Below are 17,322 nucleotides of genomic sequence, written 5' to 3'. Positions count from 1 at the left end.
ACACTGATTTCCTATAGCACCGTTTTAAGCAAGGACACTGCCCCTCCTGCCCTTTCAGTGACTTGTGACACTCTTTGTATCCACTTGTTTGGTCCTCCATTGAAAATATGAATTAACAAGTTCATCCTTTTCCTAAAGTGGCTTCACAACTCACTCATATTTAAGATTATTTCTATTTCACAACTACAATGTCTCTGTACTTCAGTTTTAGTTAGAACACTGCAGAAGAAAAGAGCTTACAATTCACTTCCAAGAAGGACATAGAAAGATGGTAAATTACAGCAAGGCCAAAGAATGAGGAAAAAAAAATATATATATACACACAGAAAATGTTACAAAAGGATTTAGAATTGAGAATATGTTACCTGGGGGTGGGCAGGAGAGAAGCATAGATAGCATAAAAAAGCCCAAATGCAGCAGTCTAATATTTCTACTGTTCTTCAGAAATTGGATAACCTGCTTGGCCAAACCAAATGTAATAAGCTACAGACTCATCAGTTTATTTTGCAAAGCACCTTAGCAAATACAAACCTGCGTCCAAGTAAGGAAATAGCATCCTCATGTGAAAGACCTGTGCACCAAGTTTATAAAACAGTGCAATCCATTCAAACATTATTAAATCTATCCTGTTTTTTCTAGGGTCTTAGGATAACATTTGCTCCTACTTTCAACAGCCACCCTCAGATTCACTCATGTAGTTACAGACATCATGTACCTTGGTTTTAACCTTTTCCAATTCCTTTTGCAAGCGCAGCTTGTCCTCCTCCAGGTCACTGCGGTAGCGCGTAGTAACTTCAAGTGAAGCTTCTGACATAGATTGTTTTTTAAGAGCATCGGCAAGCTCCTGCTGCAGCTGTCTCACAATGCCCTAAGTAAAAAGAAAGTTGTAAGAACATGAAATATGTCTTTATGTTAACTTATTTGATTGTACAATTAAATCTATCTTCAGACAGAGCTCAAAGGCACATCTGTACATGTAATGACCTCTCCATCTTTCTCAGCTGAGCACCTCCATGTTAATCAGCTGTTCATGTGGATTTCTGTTTTCTAATACATAAAAAAGGCTCAAGTATTATTTTTCTTGGAACAATACACAAGAATACACTGCAATAATGTATTTCTTTTTCTAACAAAACCCAAAGAAATCTGTTGTGAGGTAAGGGCCACAGTTTAACTGCAGATATTACTCTGATGACCTAAGGCAGGACTTTGTATTAAGTTGTTCTTTGTTCTATTCCTCCATTATACAAATATAATTAAATGAACACATATATCTGGCAGCTTATCTGAGATACACTTTAAATATATGTTGAATCACATCCTCTTGCAGTCTTCTTACCAAGGTCATTTTATAATAACAACTGCCTTTATATTGACAGATCAGGTTTACAAAAAACTGGATAGTTCACATATACCTAGTATCTTCAAAAGGAATTCGGTATTTTGGTAGTAAGAATAGAAAGCAATTCACAGATTAAAATAATTGACAGCACTGCTGGAGTTCTCCTCCCATCCTTAAAGTAACTGACAAAGGTAGAATAAGGTGGCTATCTGACATATGCTGATATTTACCTCACTCAACAATTCTGGATCTGTTACGGAGCAGGAAATGTAATCTTAAAATCACTATTCAAATCATTAAGGGAGACAAACTTGACACCAGAGTGTCTAAATACTGAATAGGATTAGTTACTATTTTCCAAAAAGTAAAGGAAGATTAAACGAAATGCGTAAGACAACTTTCAAATCGCTGCTCTAACTGGAATTCGTAAAATACTCCATCAATAGAGAAGACCCTACCTACTCCTAGGAACATATATAACAATGAATTCTCCCATTACCTATAGCTTTTTCAGCTGTCTACCTATTCCTCACTCCTACCTACTGCCTTTATTCTCTTCAACCCTTTTTCTTGGCAAAAACCATCTACATGCAAAAATGGGAGCAACGCTTGGTTCATGTGTGTTTGAGTGACATTAAATTATGCTACTGCTCTGCATAGGAGCATGTCTCATACTCACGTACTGTATGAATTTGCAGAAAGACAGTTTAACTGATGTCCTAACAAGTCATCTGTCCAGTTAATCAGTCTTTCACAGAGCCACAAAGAAAGAATACATTTAAATATAGCTACACATCATAAAACAGACAAGAGAAACCTTAGGTCAGTGTCTGAAATTAATTTTAGGGAACAGGTACCCTTTAGAACCCCTAAAATGTATACACAAATTAACACTTGGGCAGTACTAATACTCTTCAATTTTGATAGCAACTTATGGAGAATGGATTTTTTTTTCTCCGTAGGAGTTTAATATAGCTCCATCCCCATCACTTCACTTGTCTGCATCTTTATTTCTCATATCGGATGGTTCCTGCTTTTATACCACTCTTATTTGTGTCACCAGTGCAATACATATATAAAACCCATCAAATACATAAAAGTATCCTACAGGGCATAAAATGCACTAAGGAAAAGAGATGAAAAATGTTGTAGAGAATAATCACCTTTTTTGATCAAAGCTTAGACTTGCATATGTTTTTTCTGTTCTCTGCTCAGATCTGAGCAGTAACATCTTATTTGCCAAATCCCTCCACAATTCCAGGAGAAGCATGACAAACCAGAAAAACTTCAGCATTATTTGGGCCCATGCATATAACTTATACCTGGTACCTTTTAGAAACATAAAATAATTTCAAGAACTGACAAACTCTGAATTGTTCTAAGTATATACTTTACCTCTCTTTCTACTTTGTCAGTCTCATATTTAAAGACTTGTTCTCTTAAATCGGTACACTTGGCATTTAACTCCTTGTTTCTCTCTTCCACTAGGTAAATTTGTTTTTCAGTATCAGCTCTGAGTTTGTTGAAAATATCATTAAACCGGTCCTGCACATCATTCACTACTTTTTCTTTGATGATCCCCTTGTTCTGCGTATCTTCCAGTTGCTGACGGAGTAAAAGATTTTCACTCTGGAGCTGGGCCAATCGCTCCTGCATGGACTCCTGCTTTATTATAAGTTTGCTTACTTGCTCTTTCTCAAGTTGTCGAGCATGATCACTTTCCTTTGCCTGAGACTGAGCTTGACTTAATTCTTTTTGTGTCATTTCCAAAAGCAATGTTTTTTCTCTGAGCACTTGTTTCAACTGGTGAAGCTCATTTTCTAGACTATTAGCTTTGCTTTCAGCTTTACTCAGCTGCTGAGACAAGCTATTCTTGGTTTCTCGCACATCAGAGAGGTCATGATGGAACTTGTCTTGCAAGCGAAGCCATTCATCACGTTCTCTCTGAAATGTTCGTTCAGCATCACTTTTTGATGACTGATGACGTTCAAGTTCTTGAACAGCAGTGTTCAGGCGCGAACGAAATGATTCAATTTCTGTCTCTAGTCTATCTTTGCTTTCTTTAGTCTGCTCAAGTTTGGAAGTTAGCACTGCAGATTCTGTCTTTAATAAGTTCAGCTGCCCACTGTACTGAAAAACTGTTTGAGTTAGGGTTTCCTCATTCAGTTTAAGTTCCTTTTTGAGATCTTCATTTTTTTCTTTCAAGGTCTCATTTTCCTCTAAATATTTTCCTTCTTCCTCCTGGTGCCTAAGTCTCACTTGATCAAGTTCTAGTCTTAGCATAGCAATCTCATCTTGTAGTAACTGATTTTTGTACAAAAGATCCTTTTCTCTCTGAGAGTCAGATTCCTGAATGATAGGGAACATAAATAAATAGCCAGCTGGGAAATGAATCTACAAAAACATTTCAGCATTAAACTGCATTTTAACATTTCTAATACTGAAGCATGACTTCAAAGATGGAGTGACATTTCAAGTAATGTATAAGCTACTCTATGAACCCATGCACGCATACAATGTATGCACACAATGGAAGTGCAACATGAACCAGTAACCAAACAATACAATTATTTAAAATATCTCAATAAAGCTTTTAAAATGACAGCACTTTCTTGTATGTGCATGCCTTTAAAATATTCCTTTTAAGGTTAATTTAGCTGTATTACAAATCTGGTAAAAACAAAACAAGGCTAGAAAGGGTATTTTCCTTCTCAAATGTCTTCTTAACACTCATCCTTTTGTATTCTTAAAGTTAGCTATATAACTCAATCATCCCTGGAATGCAATAGTCTTGTGTATTTCCTGTTTATTACATGTATTACCTTTTTTCCACATAAACTTATTCACTCTACATTTACTGGGCAGCACAGTCAAGAAAAAATCGTTCTTCCAAGCACTGCATATTCTTAGTAAATTTAGTAAACTATTTTCAAGATTATATTTCTTAATAGAGTGCTTATGATTATTTTTTCCCCAATTATTCTAACTCCTACAGACAGCTTAATTCATTGCTGATATTCCTTCATAAAATTTCAGTACGTTGAGGTGGAAAAGAAAGGCATACTTGAAGTCAGCAAGTTTGATAAGGGAATATGTGATTAAGGGAATATGTAATTAAAAAAACCCCAAGTAATGGGAACATAAAGACTGAACGTCAAACAACTTTCTTTTTAGTCAACCTTGATGTAGCTAGGTATTTTACTGCTAGAAACCTTAAAAAGTAATGATAAAATGTCCATGAAATGAAAAATAGCAGATAGCTTAAGAAACAGGGTAAATAGTATCTTCTATTAGTTTCCTACTTGTACATGCAATTCAAGTACATACAGGACGGATGCTGCTGTCCAGAACTTTTAAAAACATAAGAGAAAACAGAAAAGGTATTTACACATTACATTACACTGGTAAACTCTAAATAACACATCAAGAAGCAGAAAGAGTTATATAGGATTTATTATGACTTTAGAACAGACATGGTGAAATTTAATTAATTAGAAAAAAGTTTTCTTACCTGCACATTCTTTCCTATAGTTGTTCTTGTTTCTTCTTCTAGTTCCTTCTGTCTCCAAAGGTGGTTGTTCAAAATTCCTTCTTGCAGGGCTCTGGCACTCTTTTCCTGAGAAAGCTGTCTCTGTGTTTCATCACGCTCTTCTTCAACCTACAGTAAAACAATTAAACTACTTGCATCTTGAGAAAAATCAGAGTTAGGAATATCTTCCCATTCTCCTTTATATTCTTGCAAATATTTTTGCTTCCCTACAGTTAGGATAATCCATCTACAAGTAATAAATCTTAATTTCCTTTTGAAATAATAACTAGGGAATGTTTTGTAGCAATTTAGAAAAATAACTCTAAGTCAGTCTTTGCCTGAAAAACAAATGAAACCTGTATTTTGAAAAAGGAAAAAAGAATCATGAACTTGCCAAAAAAAAAATAAAAAAAAAGACCAGACCACTTGTGAACCAACTGCTCTCAACTGTCCTGAAAATTTGGCAACAGTTATCCAATGCCTCTTCCATGAACAAAATACCTCCTTCCTTAGGCATACTGGAACAGAACAGCAATTAAAAAGAAGCAGAATATAAGAAGATAAGTATTTAACTCACTATTTAATATACCTGTTTCAAGAGCTTTCTCAGTGTTATTAGTTCCATTTCTAAATTTGTTGAGTGTAACTCAAGTTGCCGTTTCTCCTCCATATCTTTACAAGATTGATCTTCTTTCCTTCCGAGTTTTTCTCTTGTCTTCTCATATAGTGCTTCTACTTTGAGCCTCTTTTCCTCTTCTTGTTTCAAAGTAAATCTGAGATTTAACAGAATATTTGAGAAACTAAAGCACTGATATAAAAAGTAGATATTCTACATTCTGAACTTGCAGAGACAACTTAAACCATAAAATGTTAAATCTTTTCAGATTTCATAGTTTTACTCTAATTTTTAACTTTTTAAACAATTCTAACTTAATTCCATTATCCATGATATCAGTTCTATAAGATACTGAAATAAACCATTGAGTGATTTATCATGTCATCTACCTGGACTTTAGCAAAGCCTCTGATAACTGTCTCCCACAGCATTCTCGTAGAGAAGCTGGTGGCTCATGGCTTGGACAGGTGTACCCTGCAATGGGCTAAAAACTGGCTGAATGGCCAAGCCCAGCAAGTTGCGGTGAATGGAGTTAAATCCAGGTGGTGGTCAGTCACAAGTGGTGTTCCCCAAGGCTCAGTGCTGGGACCAGTTCTGTTTAATATGTTTATCAACAATCTGGAGGATTGGGGATTGAGTGCTCCCTCAGTAAGTCTGCAGATGACACCAAACTTAGCAGGAGTGTCAATATGCTCAAGGGTTGGAAGGCTCTGCAGAGGGATCTGGACAGGCTGGACCGATGGACGAGGTGAACTGTATGAGGTTCAACAAAGCCAAGTTCCAGGCCCTGCACTTCGGTCACAACAACCCATGCAATGCCACAGGCGTGGGGAAGAGTGGCTGCCTGGCGGAAAGGGACCTGGAGATGCCGGTAGACAGCCAGCTGAACAAAAGCCAGCAGTGTGCCCAGGTGGCCAAGAAAGCTAACAGCATTCTAGCTTGCATCAGGAACAGTGTGGCCAGCAGCAGTAGGGAAATGATTGGCCCCCTGTACTCAGCACTAGTGAAGCTGCACCTTGAATACTGTGTGCAGTTTTGGGCCCCTCAGTATAACAAGGATGTGGAGTTGCTGGAGCCTGTCCAGAGAAGGGCAACCAACCTGATGAAGGGTCTGGAGAACAAGTCTTATGAGGAGCAGCTGAGGGGAACTGGGAACTGTTTAGTCTGGAGAAGAGGAGGCTGAGGGGAGACCTCATTGCTCTCTACAACTACTTGAAAGGAGGTTGTAGGGAGATGGGTGTTGGTCTATTCTCCCAAGTAACTAGTGACAGGACAAGAGGAAATGGCCTCAAGTTGCGTCAGGGAAGGTTTAGGTTGGATATTAGGAAACACTTCTTTACTGAAAGAGTGATCGGGCACTGGAACAGCCTGCCAAATGACGTGGTGGAGTCACCATTCCTGGAGGTGTTCAAAGAATGTGTAGATGTGGCACTCCAGGACATGGTTTAGTAGGCATACTGATGTTGGGTTGACGGCTGGACATGACGAGAGGTGTCTTCCAACCCTAAGATTCTATGATTTATTTGTAAGTAAGTTTACATAGATAAATATACAGTATTATGCACATTTTTGTAAATTAAAAAAAATGTCGTCTTCATATTACAGACACTTCACTTAAAAGGAGTTCACTGTCTTATCAGATTAAAGAAACAAACTTTTACTATTATTAATATGTATTTCCTTAATATGCTAAGCATTGCCTACATATTATGGATTCAGTGATCACAAGTCACACTGATGAAGCAGCCCATCACTTAGCCATGACAGATTCAACTTTTTAGCAAGACTTCTCCAAGTCTAAAACAACCGCTGACCATAGGAAGAACAAGCAGAATGAGGTCAGTGTTCAAAAATAGGTTTAGAAATGCATAGGTTTTAAGCTTAATACAATTAAAAATAGTTTTAAACCTCAATGGATCTATGTTTGGGAGAAACAATAGCAATTTAATTTTGAAGCTAATTTATAGTGAAATCCTTAGGGAATGTCAACTTCTTTACTAACTGAAACAATCAGCAGTAATCACTAACAAGGTAAGAAATGGTCCACGGTATGTCCACAGTACCCAAGCAAGGAAGCAGTTTTATGTTTGATAATTATTTTGAATATTTTTTCTGATATCCTTGCAACGGTCAACGAGAGTAAAAAAAATATTAAGGAAAGAGCTGCCAATTGAAAACTTGCTTTAGAAATTCTGCAAAACAAGTATCAGCAATGACTAATAAATTACTCAAAAGATTGACAGTAACATTTGTATTTGAATGGTTTACATTGCAAGGAAAAAGCCTTACATATAATTTTCGGTTTAATTTCACAAAACATACAGCTTTTATAAGTGTAAAGTTAACACTGCTTTGAAAAATTATTTAGAATGAAAATATTAATTCTTTGTAATTGATAGATATTTGATAATTTTGAAAAATGTTTGGAGTCAAACCCAAGCCAAGCTGGGACTGGTTTTGCCTTCCTTATAATCCTCTTCCACATACTGGGAGGCACAGCTCCTTGAAGCTCGGTTCCCTCAGCCTCTCCTCACAGGCCTAGTGCTCCTGCTCCCTGACCAGCTTGGTAGCTCTCTGCTGAACTCACACATATCGATTAAGATCTCTTGTATCAGAAGGCCAAAAATTGGACCCAGTGCTCCAGACACACAGTCCAGCAAGTGCTGAGTAGGGGAGGGCAATCACTCCTCCTCAATCTCCTAGCTCTGCTGCTCTTAATACAGCCCAGAATGCCGTTTGGCCTTCTCAGCTGCCAGCTCATACTGGCTCACGTTGAGCTTGCTCTCTGCCAAGACCATCAGGGCCTTCTCAGCAATCTTCCCAGCCAGGCCATCCCACAGTACATCACCACAAGAGGATCCTCCTTCCCAAGTGCAGGGCTTTATATTTGTGCTTGATCAATTTTATATGGTGCCTGCTGGCCATTCTTGTCTGAAATGATGTGAACAGTGACTGAAAGCCTCACACCACCCAGGTCTAGGCTCAGGAGTATGGGGAAAGGGGTAATCCCAAATTCGTCCTTTCAAATAAACAAACAAGTTAACAAATGCTCTAAGCTCTCTTCTGACCTGTACTCTGGAGTTACCAGAATTCCTAATATTATACAAAATAAAAAAAACCCAACTCCATAAGTCTCTCTTATAAATCTCATTTTCCCATAGATACTCTCCTGTTCTCTTCTCTTCCTATTAAAAAAAAAAAAAAAGTTAAAACATCCAGAAGATTTTACATGGAGCTAATATCCAGGCATTTTTCCCTCTGACATTATGTACTTTATAGCGTAGCTTGCCCATGGGATTAAAAAAGATCCTAACCCAAGAGACTAGAAACTTCTCATCCTAACACTCGTACCATCAGGATCTTCTGGAAAATGAACACTGACAAGATAACACATTATCAGAATGTCAGGTTACATACTTAAGGCTTTGGACATCACTTTTCCATTCTGCTTCTTGGTGAGCCAATATGGATTTCAAATCTTGAGTCTCTTCCACTATTAACTGTGACTCTTCCTTTTCACTTTCCAGTTTTTTTACTTCTCTACAGACTGCTGTATACCGTTTTTTTTCACATTCTATTATCTGTTCATATTCAAGAAGTATGTTTTGAATTTTCAACAAAATAGCAGAACCTATTTTGAGACAGAAAAGACACACATGCATATGCAGAAATATTTTCCAATGCAGAAATTACTTAATGCTTTGCTGTATTGGGTGTAGGTGGCAAGGTTTTGGTAGTGGGAAGACTGCAGGTAGGTTGGACGTTTCTGTGAGAAGAGGCCAAGGGTTGCCCCGTGCCAGACACAGCCAGTTCCAGCAGAACTCAACACAGGGAACAAGCTGAACCTCTCAGCCACGCTGGTGGCACCTCAGGGAAAATGTATTTAGGAAATGGCAAAACCACCATGCAGTCAGAGGAGAAGGGCAAAAGAGTCTGAAAACCAGCCCTTTGAACACCCGGGTCAGTGGAGAAAGAGAGGGAGGAGATGCTCCAGGTGCCAGAGCAGGGATTCCCCTGCAGCCCATGCAGACATCATGGTGGAGTAGGTATTTCTCTGCAGCCCCTGGGGAGGACAGTGCTGGAGCAGATATCCACAATGCAGTGCTGTGGAGGACCCCATGACAGAGCAGGTGGGTATTTCCTGAAGGACCTGCAGGCCATGGAGAGCCCAGGTTGGAGCAGATTTTCCCAGAAGGATGCAGCCCGTGGAAGGACTTGCACTGAAGCAGGGGAAAAGTGTGAGGAAGGAGGAGTGGCAGAAGGAAACTGCCAAGTCCTGACTGCAGACCCCAGCCTCCCTGCACTGCTTGGGAAGGGGTAGGGGAATTGGGAGTGAAGGAGTGAAGCTGAACTTGAGAAGGGGATGGTGGGAAGATGCTCTTAATTTTTTTTTGTCTTTGTTTCTTACTATCCAAATTTATTTTAATTAGTAACAAATAAGTTAAGTTTCCTCAATTCGAGTGTCTTTTGCCTTTGACAGTAACTGGTAAGTGACAGCCCTGCCTTTTCATTGGTCCTCAAGCTTTTTCATCCTATTTTGTCCTGTTGAGGAAGGACAGTGATAAAGCAGCTGGGTGAGAGTTTGGCCTTTAGCCAAGGTTAACCCTTACCTAGCCAAATTTTAGCATAGTTTAATAGACATAGTAAGTGATGCTGATGTTTATATAATGCTATATGTATATACAAGCATCTTAAGACAGTTGATTTTTTTTTTTAAATATATATATATATATATATATATATGTCTCTCTCTCTCTAAGCAGAGTCATTATTTTGCTGCACTATTTGTCATGAGCTATTGAGGGGATATAAAAAAAGAAAAAACAAGATCTTGCTAACTTTTGAGAACTGCATTAGAAGGAGCTGAACTTACTTTGTAAGAACCTGATTCTCCAGCTCTGACTAGACAGAGAACCAAGTACAAAGTAAGGCATGTTTGCTGACAATAAAGGTAGACATCTAAGGTTAGATGAGATAATTTCACATCTGAGGGGAATCTCTAATCATAAAGAAATATTAGATCGAAATATAAAACCAAAATACCTAGGAGTGCATAAAAAGAAATCATGTTTTATAAGAGGAACTTGTAACAGGTGAAGACAAAGTGACTTGAAAACATACCTGTATGATCCACACTAAGCTGTTCTAACAATAACATAGCTTTTTTGTAGGTTGAAGTTGGTAATTCAACATCCTCTGAAGTTGTGTCAGATGAGTGAGTTAAATCAAGGTCATCAGTTATATCCATTTGTATGCTGACCTACAAACAACACAGTATTTTCTGTATACAACTATACGGTACTACACATCATTACAAATGCATGAATTGTATTCACAGCCCATAGATTTGGCTCAAATATGAAAAGCTGCATAGCAGCAGCAACTTGTGCATCTGGTTGATCACTATATAAATATTGTTCCCATCTAAGTGATCAAAAGCTGATACAAATTATTTATCAGGAAACTAATTTCACAGTACCTTGTTCTTTTCATTCTTTGTTTTTGCTGCAGGTCTGGAAAACAGAAATACACTTCAGTACTAGAATGCTTATATTGCATTATGAACAATATCTAAAGTTGCTCTGAAAACTTAATTCCAATAAGTGAATTAAACTATAATTTAATATAAGAATTTTGTTAAATGTAGATGAAGAATTAAAGAAATGTGTACTATTACATCTATTGGAAGGCTTTTCTTCCACAATATATTAAGCAAATAGTTAAAATAACTGCTCTCTGCACTTCACTTAAAGTAACAGGAATCTTACAGCTGCAAATATGGAGATACACAGATACACAGTTACGTGCATTGCCTATTTAATACTAGAGGTTTAGCTCTCTTCAGTACTAAGAATCCTCCTCCTACAAGTCAAAGAACAATAAATTTGGATTCTCTAGTGTACTGGGTCTGGCTGAGTTGGAGTTAATTTTCTTCATAGCAGCCCACAAAGTGCTGCGTGTTAGATTTCTGACCAAAACAGTGTTGATAACACATCAATGTTTCAGCTGTTGCTAAACAGTGCTTGTACAGTGTCAACACCTTCTGTTTCTCACTTTGCCTTCCACACAAGTAAGTCTGGGGTGGGCAAGAAGTCAGGAGGAGACACAGCTGGAGGAAAAAAGAAAAAGAATATAAAAAAATTGAGAGAGAGAGAGAAAGAAAGAGAGATATATATGCCTGCAGTGAAAGAGTAATTCTGCTCTTTCATAAGTCTCTCCTCTCCCTTTTTAAAAATATAATATACATATATTTATGCACACACTCAGGTAATTACTCAGAATTTGTGCACATCTGTCATTATCATCAACTTAGCTAGTATGTTCAAAGCACTCTAACAAAAAAAAAAAGTGGTTTTGAACACAAAGGGCATCAGGTAGCATTATTACATGAAAGAACAAGAAACATTGTATATTACAGGTTTCTAAAACTTACCTTTACCTTTCAGGTCAATTTTTATCATTAAGTAACTTTTATTTATAACATTCCTTATATTCAGTACCTTCCTTCATCCTGAGATGTTTCACTGAAAGTGCTATCATCCAGTACTTGAAAATGATTCCCGCTGGAAGAGCTCATCCGCTGATTAGCCTTCCGCTTTGAAGTCTGTCTTCTATTTTTCTTTGCAACTTTGGTATTCAGGGCAAGGTTACTATATTAAACAGAAAGAAAACCAAAAATCACCAATTGCGTAGCTTTACAGAAAATATTTCTGTGAAACAGACATACTTAAGATGATGTTCATCAACAACTGAGATGAAAAATATCTATGATAAGACACAGACTTGACTCCAAAGATCACAGAAGATACCCAAATATTTAAAAAACCTTCCCCTAGGAATGAGGGGGAAATGTGGAGGAAATGTGGAATCTGAGCTAGATTCAAGTAAGCCGAAACATATCTAATATCCTCATTAGAGGAAGTATCTAGAGGAGAGATTCCTTTGAATGATAGACAGGAAAAAAAACTCCTCTTAGGGTTACATAAATATATCTGTGCCTTCTTCATACTTTTGAGATTGGTTTGGTAATACCATCTTGTCCCTTCTCCTGACAAAGAGCATCTGAATTTAATGAAGAGAAAAACACCAACTGTATGGAGATTACTAAATCACCTAGAAGAGGGAGAATGCAAAGCAAACTGCAAATTTCTACTCTTCTTTCCTGGATGGACATTTCCTACAAAAATAACTGTTTTTTTCCAGTCATCAACTCTAATTTTGAAGATGCATTTTGCCTCAGTACTGACAAGGGAATCCACAGGAATTTGGTTTCTTTTTTTCCTTTGTCTTTTTTTAATGTTTTTAAAAGCAGGCAATAAATTTGAACCTCCATTACGAGCTTAGCTTTTTCTAGAAACACTATTTTTCCTTAAACGTTTAAGGAACAGTGGACTACTCAGTATGGCTTTCAGCATTGAGGAAAGTACTTCAACTACTACATTATGAGACAACCCAAAAGTAACTTAAGTACATACTACAAATAAGAATTAGAGATTATTTCATTAGTTTACCCTTTCATCGGCATTTTAATCAACGGTGATCTCTCCTCAGATGACAAATTCTTTTTGTCTTTTTCTTCTATAGTGTTTTCATTCTCCGTTTTCAAACAGTCATTCTTCCTTAGAGTAAGCTTTTGTTTCATTTGCTGATCAGTAACATTATCTGGTGGTGCATTTAATTTATCAAGATCTTCCTGTTTTGCCGCTGCCTGTGTTTTGAAACATTTTTCTTTGCTTTTTTCCTTTTCAACCTACAGAAACAAAGTTAAGCTTCATATATTTCTCAGTATTTCTAGAAGAGTGAAACACCATATCCAAGATTAAATAATTTGGAGTTTACCTCTGAAATAATGTGTAATGGAAAAATTTAAAAAATTCATATAGAGAAGTATTTTCATAAAGTTACGCTACAAAATGTATTAAGCCATTGAAAGGACTTTGATTTCATTAATGATTAAAGATATAACAAAAACACATCCCTTACAAAAAAAACAATAGCGTATCTTAAAACATGAACAACAATAAAGTGAAAGTGTTGCTGATGGACAAAGAGTTAAAAGGACTGCACAATGTTAGTCGTAAAAACACAGGGAAAAAAAAAAAATCAAGTGGAAGTGTGCTGGGCTACTGCTTCCTTAATGAGGGGAAGGAAAAAAAAAATCCCAAACCCACAAGCAGAAATGGTTTCACAGCAAACAGGAATTTTAATGAAAGGCAATGAAAACACACCATGCAGAAATCACAGCAAATAGATTAGTCAAGACCCTGTTCAGAAGCTATTTCCATTCTTTGATTCAGAATCGGGAGTAATGTAACTGTGTGCATTCTTTTTTTTACAGCAATGAAGTGACAACTACTTACACTGGACCTGAGTGCCACCTATTGTTAAACTGTAACAATAACTCATTCTGTGTTTTCCAAAAAACGGGGAGAAGGACAGTTCTCCACTGCTCTCTTTATTCATAAGTAATATTTCTATTAAAACAAAAGCCAATTTGCACAAAGCATTTTCCTTTAATGATGAATAGCTAAAGTGAACAGGACCATTGATACGGAGACTAAAGAATAAGGAGTAGCAGGTGAACTTCTACCTCTTTTTTCAGCTGTAGCTTCTCCTTCTCCAAAGCCAGGAATACTATTTGCAGCATTCCTACCTTACTCTTAAATCTTTCCAAATCTTGTTTCAGTTCTTCATCAAGATTCCTTTCCAATATGCCACATGATTTCTGAGCATTTGCAAAAGTGCTTTCAGTTTCTGTTTCTCCTATTTTATTATTGTCAATAACACAGTCCCTTGGAACATCATCATTAAATCCAGAGTCTTTTCCAAGTTTCCTTTCTGTTACAAAAAGTGCATTTTCATCACTTGTAGAAATAGGTTTTGTTTCAGGAAGAATATTAGAAACATGGTCCAAAATACTTGTTTTTAAGCTATGTCTCAGGGAGTATTCAGGACTTCCCTCTACATTTCTACTACTTCCATTTTCATTCTCTTCCATTTCCATAGTAGGCATTTTCTTTTCCTCTCCTTTTGCTAGAGGCACCTTTGTATTATCTGTATTGTTTGTGCTATCTTCTTCATCTGTACCCCAGGTATCTTCCATGTTTGCATTGAAGTTATTCTGATCAGGAAGGACACCAAAACTCGGAATTACAACTTCCATTTTGGGTACTTTTCCACCTACCATAAGTTCAGTGTCTCCAAATTCACCTTTACTTTCTAATATATTACTTGATTCTACTGCAAGAGATGGAACAAAATGAGAACTCTTCAAATCTTCACTGAAGCCATCTTCTGGCATTTCTTTCACAAGGGAGGTAGTCTTCCCAGTTTCATTAATTTCACCAAACAGCTGCTTCAGCTCTGCTGTAATGTTTTTAAAGTTTGTTTTCAATTCCCTTTTCTCATTTTCAACCCACATTCTTTCATATCTTTCTTCCCAAGGTCTTAGGCTTAAATGCTTGTCAGCACTGTGCGATTCCTCATTTTCTGCTAGGGCTTCCTGATATGAAATTTTTGCTTTGTCAGTCTGATTTTCATGTGCTGTTTTTTCTATCAAGTTGGTAGTTTCTAAAACATATTTATCCTTAAGTAAACAGGTACAGACAGAAAGATTATCAAGAAAAAGGAAGTTGCAATTAATCTAGGTAGTTTCTGTTGCAAACTCATCCTATCATACAACAGAAATAAAAGAAGATATTTTAAAAGCAGTTTTTTAAATAAAAATCAAGGGATACTAAATTAAAGGTTCACTGAATCATCATTTTCTTAAAAATAGAAGGACTTACTTTAGAGACCGCAGTTTTTCTTGGATTAGATTTGTCTGGACATTAGGGTTGCTTTTACCTTTCAGTCTGCTTGCTTTCTGTAACTTGTGGCATTTGTCACAAAGCAATTTATTTTTTCATGTTTTATTGCTTTAATACCATTTTTTATTTCAACTACTAAATTCCATATTAAATTCCATTCCAAGCTCCAAAAAAAGAGCATTTATTAGGGGAACCTGTCCATTTCTTCCCTCATCCCAAAAATCAGGAACACAAGCTTGTATGAAAAACATACCATGCCTCAACCCCACCCAGCCTCCTCATGTCCCTGACCCCATGCTCTGTTTCTCTACAGTTCTGACTGCTCCTGTTACGTGTCACACTCCTCTCAATATGCTGCCTCCCCACATGCCTCCGTAGCTCATGGTGCCTTCTAAAAAGGGCCTGCCACCTTGGTGTCCCAATGGCTAAGACCATCCAACTCCTCAACCCTCTTTTCTCGTTAGCCAAGCCCTTTTCTCTCTCTGCAAAAATTCCTCCTTTCAGAACAGGGAAGGAGCACCTCAGCCAGCCACCATCTGTCTCAGACTCTCAATTCGCAAATTCATTGCCCAACTACTACCACCTCCCAACAGGCTGAAGTTCTGTGCTCTGCCTGTTAAAATTAAGCACGTCCCTTTTTCATGGTGCCTGGGTGTGGGGTGGAAATTTCATGTCCTTTAAGTATTACAGAAGACTCCAAACCTCTCTATCCAGCCCCGTCCTGTATGCCCAACACAAACAGGATGCCTGCCTTATACCCCTCTAGAACGCCCTCTGAAAAAAAAGCCCTTTCAAACACATATTCATATGGCCAAACAAGTGCATATTTTGCAGAGGCAGGGAAAGCATCAGAAAGGTCACCAAATTTCAAGGTTTTTTTCTGTGATCTTTCCTTACAAAAAGGAAGACCAGGCATGCTTAATCAAATAGATCAGCATATTACAGACAAACCTCCATCTTCACGTGAACGCGCATTTTGCGTACGGGGCTGGTGGGGAAGTATTTGACTGCACTGTTTCTCAGCAGTGGACAAAAGGAAAAACACTGGTCAAAATTTAAGCAAACCAGGTAGAAACAAATGAGTACAACAGCAAATATCCAACACAGTGACAAGGATTTTATCCCACTGTAAGAAAATTGTATCCAACTTCACTTCAGACTGTAATACAACCTTCATCTACAGGATTGTCCCTTCATCATTATTCACTAACTGGTAAGTTTTCTTTACATACTGTATAATACAATTTACTCTAATTCAAAATATGTGGTTTTACATACCTGCATCTCATAGTTTTCAATGGCATCCTTGAGGTCATCTTTTTCAGCCGATGATGACATACTAAAGGTAGATCCAGAGCACTCTCCTACAGTGAAAAACACGTATTTTTATAACCAGCATGACTTAATACCACTTATTTACACCTAGAGTCTATCTTGAAACTTCATATTTGTGAGAAAAATCTTCACACAAAATAACACATCCCCTCAAATTTGTGAGCTACTAGAGAGAAAATTATCATAATATAGATTTAAGATGCATCTGTGTGAATTATTTTCGTCCAGGGCATTTTACTGTTTAATGTACAAAGGTAATTTGCTGAAAATCACTAAAAATGGTCACAAATAAGCCATTCCTGTTTCTTAAAGGTGTATGACATCTCTCTCTCTCTCTCTCTCTCTCTCTGACATACTGTGTGCCATGCAGTAACTAGCTACATTCCTCTAGCAATTCTAATTTCCGTATGTGTTGTGCACAGAAAAATCACAAGCAACAAAATCACAGGCTTAAAATCTTTAAGGCCTAGCTTTACTCCATGCATGAAACAAATCTGTCTCTAGACATGGATCTGGACTGAGCACTTCAGTCAAACTGCTGCCTCATCTGTTGCAGAAGACATGGATGGGACACCAAATAAAAGACAGGCTTGTGAAATGTTGAGAAACAACCCGTGATCCAGACATTTAGCTTGTATTGTTGAAAACTGGATTCCACTCTTCTCTGAGTAATATTGGACAGGTCACAAAT

General features: G+C 37.4%; 1 protein-coding gene across 1 annotated transcript in view; it reads right to left on the bottom strand.

The window, feature by feature from the left end:
• The window catches only part of ANKRD26 (ankyrin repeat domain 26), a 57,683-nt gene that overhangs the window by 16,598 nt on the left and 23,763 nt on the right, over positions 1-17,322 (bottom strand). The window contains exons 18-28 of the mRNA XM_086747449.1: positions 16,575-16,660; positions 14,078-15,073; positions 12,999-13,237; positions 11,988-12,137; positions 10,967-11,000; positions 10,609-10,747; positions 8,905-9,118; positions 5,461-5,644; positions 4,854-5,000; positions 2,738-3,691; positions 716-868 (exon numbers count right to left, since the gene is read on the bottom strand). Coding sequence (XP_086603575.1) covers positions 716-868; positions 2,738-3,691; positions 4,854-5,000; positions 5,461-5,644; positions 8,905-9,118; positions 10,609-10,747; positions 10,967-11,000; positions 11,988-12,137; positions 12,999-13,237; positions 14,078-15,073; positions 16,575-16,660 — 3,296 coding nt within the window. The remainder of the gene's footprint in view (positions 1-715; positions 869-2,737; positions 3,692-4,853; positions 5,001-5,460; positions 5,645-8,904; positions 9,119-10,608; positions 10,748-10,966; positions 11,001-11,987; positions 12,138-12,998; positions 13,238-14,077; positions 15,074-16,574; positions 16,661-17,322) is intronic.

Source organism: Chlamydotis macqueenii, chromosome 1 (genome assembly GCF_036417535.1).
Source record: "Chlamydotis macqueenii isolate bChlMac1 chromosome 1, bChlMac1.mat, whole genome shotgun sequence".
NCBI classification, from domain to species: domain Eukaryota; kingdom Metazoa; phylum Chordata; class Aves; order Otidiformes; family Otididae; genus Chlamydotis; species Chlamydotis macqueenii.
This window is presented reverse-complemented; position numbering and strand designations above follow the sequence as displayed.